The following is a 6,898-nucleotide window of genomic DNA, read 5'->3' as shown; positions in this document are numbered from 1 at the left end:
CTGCAGCATGCCGAGCCCCCCAGCAGAGCCCCGCAGCACACTGAGCCCCTGCATCGTGCCGAGCCCCCCAGCAGAGCCCCACAGCACACTGAGCCACCTCCCAGCAGAGCCCCACAGCACACTGAGCCCCTGCAGCATGCCGAGCCCCCCAGCAGAGCCCCGCAGCACACTGAGCCCCTGCCGCGTGCCGAGCCCTCCAGCAGAGCCCCGCAGCACACTGAGCTCCCTTCTGTGTTGTGTCCCAGGTGCGGTGGTCATTGCCTTCATCGTGTGCTGGCTGCCCTACCACGTACGCCGCCTCCTGTTCTGCTATGTGTCGGAGGAGCAGTGGACTCCGTGAGTACAGAGCAGCCCCCAGCAAGGGAGGTGGGAGGCTATGGGGGGGCGCTGCTGAGGGACCAGCTCACAGCAGGTGGTGCAGGTCCCTGCCAGCCGGGTCCTTGGGCCTCTGGGAGGCTGCTGGGCAGGGTGCAATGTGACAGGGCCCAGAGAGGAGGCTCCGGCAGGGAGGGAGGGTGCCGTCGGCAGGAGACGTCCTGAGAAGGTGCTGGCCTGACCCCGGGGCGGGTTTCTGGAGCAGATGAGGAAAGTCAACCTGGAGAGAGTCGGTGCCCACAATTTAGATAAATCTGACCGTAGGAAAGGTTCGTCTGCAGGAGAGGACGTGAGGAGGTGTGAGTGTTCGCGCGTGTTGACACATGTGCCACACCCCAGGAACATGCCCAGGTTCAGTGGTTTGCCAGGAGGACTCACGGGACCCAGCAGAGAGCCGTCCTCACGGCTGTGACTTATCACAGCAAAAGGACACACAGCACAGTTGGCAGAGGGGGAGAGAGCGTGTGGGCAAAGTTGGGGAGACCAGGCGTGCGCTTCCGGGGTCCTGCCCATGTGGAGTCACACAGAGCACGCATGGTCCCCCAGCAATGAGTGAGGCATGCGTAAGTGCTGTCCGCCAGGGAAACTCGTTAGACACCCGGGGTTCCTCTTGGGACTGGTCGCAGGCACCTCTGCCTGGCATGTACTGACATCCCCCACTCAGAAGGAAGGCGGGGTCAGCACAGACAACATTGACTGTACACAGTCTAGGCACAGGGAGCCCCCTTACCAGTTAGGGAATGTGGGAGCCCTCCCAAAATCCAAGTTCCCAGCTGCCAGCTGAGGGCCAACCTGCACACAGGCCCTTCCCCGGAAGGCCACCTCAGGCTGCTCGGGACTTTCCATCCTGCAGGGCTGCCATCTCCGAGGGGTCTTCAAAGTGAAGAGGGGCAGTGGGGGACATATGCAGGGTGGAGGGGGAGGAGAAGTCACAGATAAGCAGAGCAAAGCCCCAAATGAGGGACTTCCACAGCCTGGGGCTGCCTGATGGTGGAATGAGCTGCCTGGTGCAGGAAGGAGATCTCCGTGGGTGAAGGCAAGCAAACCAGGGGCGAGATGTATGTCTTCCTGGGATACCCGGAGGGGTTCCTGCCCTGGGTGGGGGGGCATCGGAGTGTTGCAGCCCTAGGATGCACCCCGGGAATCTGCAAGGGGCTTCCGAAGCTGGCAGATGGGGGGCACTGGAGGGAGAGGTGGGGAGGCCACACGGGGCGGCTGCAGCTTTGCTCAGCTGACGGGCACCAGGTGGGAAGGCAGAGCCTGGGCCTTATTAGGAGGCACCCCCATTTAAAAAATCCGCAAGCGGGGCTTTAGTTGCGGCCCAAGTGCATCGTCAGCAGGCTGGCTCAGCTTCTCTGTCCTAGGTCTCTTACGGCCTCTGTGGGGCTGCCCGGGTCTGAGCCCTCCCTCCCACAGGTTCCTCTATGACTTCTACCACTACTTCTACATGCTGACCAATGCGCTCTTCTACGTCAGCTCCACCATCAACCCCATCCTCTACAACCTCGTCTCTGCCAACTTCCGCCAGCTCTTCCTGTCCACCCTGGCCTGCATCTGTCCCCTGTGGAGGCGCAGGAGGCCAAGGCCAGCGCTCTCGAGAAAGACCAACAGCGTGTCCAGCAATTACACCCTCTCCAGCAACATCACCCGGGAGACGTTCTACTAGGGCTGTGGGGGATGAGGTGGGGGGATGAGGTTGGGGGACGACTGGGGGCCAGAAGGGCCTCCGCCCTCACCACTCAGAGCTGCCCCCCACGAGCGGGGCAGAGTCAGTGCAGACCCCGGGCTGGCCGGGCGCTGTGTCCCCAGGCCCCATTGCTGTCCAGCCTCCCCGTCTTCCCCCCATCACCCTCCTCTCCTCTTTGAAAGCCAGGGGAGACGTTTCTCGCCCAGACTCCAGAGCGCTTTTAATGAGGAGAAATTAGTGCTGGAGACGTGGTTTCTTTGTTCACAGACTAATGGATGTTTAGAGAAGGAAATGAAAGGACGGGTGGGCTGGTCTCTCAGGCAGCGGCTGTGTTCATGGCGACATCGCCTCTGACGCTGGCCTGGGAGGACAAGGTGACGTGGACTCACACTGGGGGAGCCGCTGAGTGACGCCCACCACTGCCCAGCCGGCTGGGGGCTGCAGCTCTGCCCGGGACCAGGAGAGGGCGTCATCTCCCATCCAGCTCAGGGGCAGCTGTGGCCTCAGGTCCCTCGGACGCCCTGGTGTTGGCCCTGACATCCAGGCCTGTCCCCTCCATCACGTCCTGCCCCCACAGAGGTAATTCCAAGGAAGGGGCTGCCCTCTCGGACCTGCTGTCCCTCAGGCCTGGGCCAGTGAGGGGCACCCTCCCTGCTGCCCTCGCGCCGGGCAGCACAGCCACCCCAGGGAACAGGCGGTCAGGTGAGCCGCCCCCTGCCCAAGAAGGACATGAGGCCTGACCCCTCCTCATCGCCTGTCCCTGGGGGTGGGGAGGGGCCCCCTCTGCTCTGCTGAGCTGTGGTCCAGCCAGCGGCGTCCAGGCACCCCACTGGCCAGCAGCCTCAGCAGAGCCCCAGATGTATCCAGCACTCGCTGCTTCTGTAGCACAGCCAGCTCGGGGCGCCCAGCAGGACTGGCGCCTCCGGGGTCTCCAGGAGCCAGGCTCCACCCAAGACAGGAGGCTCAGAGTCCCAGTGGAAGGCAGGTCCCAGGACAAGGACCCCAGAGAGCCGGGGGCCAGCAGCCAATATGGCAGAAGGGCCCAGAAAACAAAACTCAGGCCTTTTGTGAGTAGTTAGTATTCAGCTTGCGGCACCATCTGCCCAGAAGGGAAGCTGGGGTGAGGGGCACATCCCCTGCCGCGAGCCCAGATGAGGCGGGAGTTGGGAGGCTGGGTCCTAGTCCCGGCTCTGTGCCTCTCAGACTCAGTTTCCCCGTCTGTAAAACAAGGAGGAGATGCTACAGTGTCTGCAGTTGATTCGACCTGGTAGCTCTGCTATGAATTTTGTGTTACGGGCTCCTCACACCGTTTCTCTGCCGCTGCCCAAACCTCAGTCCACCAAAAAGGGGCCCAGGCAATGCTGGCCCACCTGCCAAGCGGTACCCCCTGAGCAGGCTCCCTGGGCTGGGCAAACCTGTCATGGCCCCCTGGCTGCTGGGCCCAGGGACATGTGGCTGGCCCAGAGGAGGGTCTTCCTCTACCCGACAGCTCCCCACATCCAGTCTGCAAATCCAGGGGCTGACACAAGCTTATGCCCCCACCCAGGAGTGGACATCACAGCTGAACAAGGAACTTTGGGCTCTCAGCTAGATGCCGGGCTTCAGAACAAGCACTTGGACTCGGCCGGGCAGTCGGCCTCAGAACCCTCCCGGCGTTTCCTGGGCCTTGGCCAGGCCACAGCGTCCCCTTAGCCTCAGTTTCCCCGTCGGGTCTTTCTGCCCTCTTGGCCCGTCCCAGGCGAGGACCCAGCACTGTGCGGGAAGCACCCTGAGGTGGGAGCAGGTTGGAGGAGCAGCGAGGATGGCAGGGTTGCTGGAGGAGACTCTCCAGCTGTAACTGGGGGTCTTCTCTGTTGTGTCCCCCCTTACTATAGATGAGACGCACCCCCACTCCCATACGCCACGGGCACACCCCTGCTTTGTGACACTTTGTCTTAGTTGCCTGGCACTGATGTACAAAAAACACCAACAGGTGGCGCTGAGGGTCAGGAATGGACTGTCTCACAGGCCTGGAGGCCGAATGGGGCTGGCTCTAGGGGAGCGCCCCTCCCTGTCTGTAGCCCCTGTGTTCCTCGCCTGGTAGATAGATCTTCACACAACATCTGTCTTCCCTGGGTGTGTCTGTGTGTCTTCCTGCTGCTTTTATAAAACACCACTCAGAAGGGATTAGATTGAGAGCCCCCCTACTCTGATACGGCCTCATTACTGTAACAAAGAAAACCCTATTTCCGGGCAGGGTGATATTTACAGGTACAGGGCTTAAGACTTCCACACGGCTTTTTTAGGGACACAACTCCATCCATCACACACCTCGGCTGTCTTGTCAGCTCTGGACCAAGTCCTGTCGTGCCTGTCCCGTGCCACATAGTGAGTGTGTCCTGTCGCAGGTCTGGAGCCCACGTGACCACCCCCACGTCATCTCAAACAGCTGCTCACGCCGCCGCCCACGCGCGCCTGCAAACCCCTCGTATCTACCAATAAAGGAGACGTGGACCCTGTGACTTGAACTCTGACGTTGTGATGGCCGTGTCCCTGCACACGCTCATTCATTCATTCACTCATTGATTCAACAGACACTAACGCAGCAGCTGGCCCTCCGCTGGGCCTGTGACCAAAAATGCTTGGGCTTTGGCAGGTCTCCCCAGGGCTTCTGGGACATCAGGGGGTGGGGCTGCTGGGAGGGGCTGGGCCTAGTCACCAGCTGAGCCCCCTGGTGGGCCAAACAGCACCAGGCAGGTGCAGTCAGAGCATCCATCCCCCCACCCCCACCCCACGAGAAGCCAGGCCCTGGGTTATGTGGAAACACCCATTTAAACAATTAGCAAGCTTCAGTCATGTCTCCAGCCCACATGTTGGCAGGCTGGGCTCCGCCACTCTGTCCTCTTCCCTGGGGGCCTAAAGTCCAGTAGAACGGTTTCCGGATCCCCAGCTGATGGCCCAAGCCTCGTGTTCCTCATCTGGAAAACGGGATCCTCCAGGCACCTCCTCCGGGATGGTGTGAGCACTGGGCGCAGTGTTGGGACACGTGTTGGGACATGGTGCTGTTTCATTATTTATCCATGTCGTTATTACACCCCCTTCCCTGCCCCGTGACCTCTGGCTTCTGCTCCCCAGCGTCCTTTGTCACTCAGAGAACCTTCCCTGAGGGCTGTCTTTCTCCAAGATGAGCCTGAAGTTCCTCTCCAAGCTTCATACCTTTGGATCCTCTTGTGAATGGAAACACCGCCTCCCAGAGAGAGTTGGGGCCCAGTGGGCAGGCAGCCTGAGTCACCCCCCAGGAAGCCAAGCCCGCCCCACCCTGCAAGTGTGCTGAGCTGGTTGGGGGTGGGGGTTGTTGGTTCAGCACAGGGACAGAGGGAGGCCCCCAGCATGCAGACTGGAGGCACCTCCAGCTCCTGGACGTTGCTAGGCAACGGGGGAGGGGTTGGGAGAGAATTCTATACATTTTCAAATGCGTCTGGAGGGAATAAAACCAGCCCAGCAGGCAGTCTGGTGGAGCCTGAGTTTCCTGCACAGGAAAGCCTCCCGCCCCGCCCACGGCCTCCCCACTGCCTCCCCACACCCACTGCAATTATGATTTGAATTTCTATTTTGATCAGAACACCATGGAAACCACGTCCAGGCTGAATTTATGAAAGGAATAAGGGAGAGAGAAGGGGGCAAGAGGAAGGCAGGGACAGGAGCCGGAGGAGCAATCTAGAGGGGAAGGAGGAAGGGAGGGCTGCTTCCAGTTCTCGCCAGGAGGTCTGGAGAGGGAGGTTGCATTACAGGTGCCCTGCCCATGCACACACATATGCAGTCACACATGTGTGCACACACACACGTGCACACGCATACGTACACTCACACGTGTACCCGCACACACGTGCGTGCACACACACACGTGCATACGCATACATACACTCACACGTGTACCCGCACACACACGCGTGCACACACGTACATGTGCATGTGCATGTACAGGCAGCCTGGATGTCCAGGTCCTCGTCCCTCCTGCAAGGACAGATGGACTGGAGTCGGTACATAAATCCCAGTGTCCTTGCCCCTCAAAGGGTCACTGGAGGCTCAGGGGATCCCAGAGACTGACCGCTGCCTCCAGTAGAGAAAGCTCATCAGCTCTCCTCCCTGCCCTGTCTCCTCCCCACTCCATCCCTGTGGGGTGACATCCCGGATAAATGGCTTACACACGAACCCTGGTCTTAGGCTCTGCTTCTGGGGAAAATCAGACTAAAGCATCAGGCTGTAGGAATAGGTGGGGGTGTGCAAGAGTGGGAGACCCAGACATGAGCACCCCCAAAGTAGACTGTCTGCTCCCCTTGGGGCCTGGCACATAGTAGGCCCTCAGTAAATATGGGTGAATGGGTGGGTGGATAGAGGATGGATGGATGGATAGGTGGGTGGATCGGTGGGTGGTTGGATGAATGGATGGATAGGTGGGTCGGTGAGTGGGTGGATAGATGGATGGATGGATAGATAGGTGGGTGGGTGGGTGGGAGGAGGAGAGTAGAGGAAAGAGGGAGGGAAGGGTGAAGGGATACCTCTGGGAGGAAATGACCCCTAAGCTGAGACCTACAGAAGAAGCCTAGAGGAAGTGGACAGGAGGCATATTCTAGAGGGAAGGGCTCCTGCATGCCCACCATTCAGGGCCCACCTGCCTGAAGGTGCAGTGCCTCCTGCCTGCACACTAAAGAGGGACAGGCTGGGGAAGGGGGGCGGGGGGTGGGGGCCCGGAAGACCAGGGGGTTCATCTCTTGTACAGACTCAGCTCAGAACCTGAAGATCCCACACTCCTCTTGTCCACATTTTACAGATGGGGAGACTGAGGTCTGTATACAG

General features: G+C 60.3%; 1 protein-coding gene across 1 annotated transcript in view; it reads left to right on the top strand.

Annotated features, from left to right (window-relative positions):
• Positions 1-2,041, top strand: part of NTSR1 (neurotensin receptor 1) — a 48,717-nt gene extending 46,676 nt beyond the window's left edge. Inside the window, exons 3-4 of the mRNA XM_004370192.1 lie at positions 246-336; positions 1,792-2,041. Coding sequence (XP_004370249.1) covers positions 246-336; positions 1,792-2,041 — 341 coding nt within the window. The remainder of the gene's footprint in view (positions 1-245; positions 337-1,791) is intronic.
• The last annotated feature ends 4,857 nt before the right edge of the window (positions 2,042-6,898 follow it).

Source organism: Trichechus manatus, unplaced genomic scaffold, assembly GCF_000243295.1.
Source record: "Trichechus manatus latirostris isolate Lorelei unplaced genomic scaffold, TriManLat1.0 scaffold00008, whole genome shotgun sequence".
In the NCBI taxonomy this organism is placed as follows: domain Eukaryota; kingdom Metazoa; phylum Chordata; class Mammalia; order Sirenia; family Trichechidae; genus Trichechus; species Trichechus manatus.
Note: the sequence above shows the minus strand (reverse complement) of the source record. Positions and strands in the feature narration are given on the sequence as shown.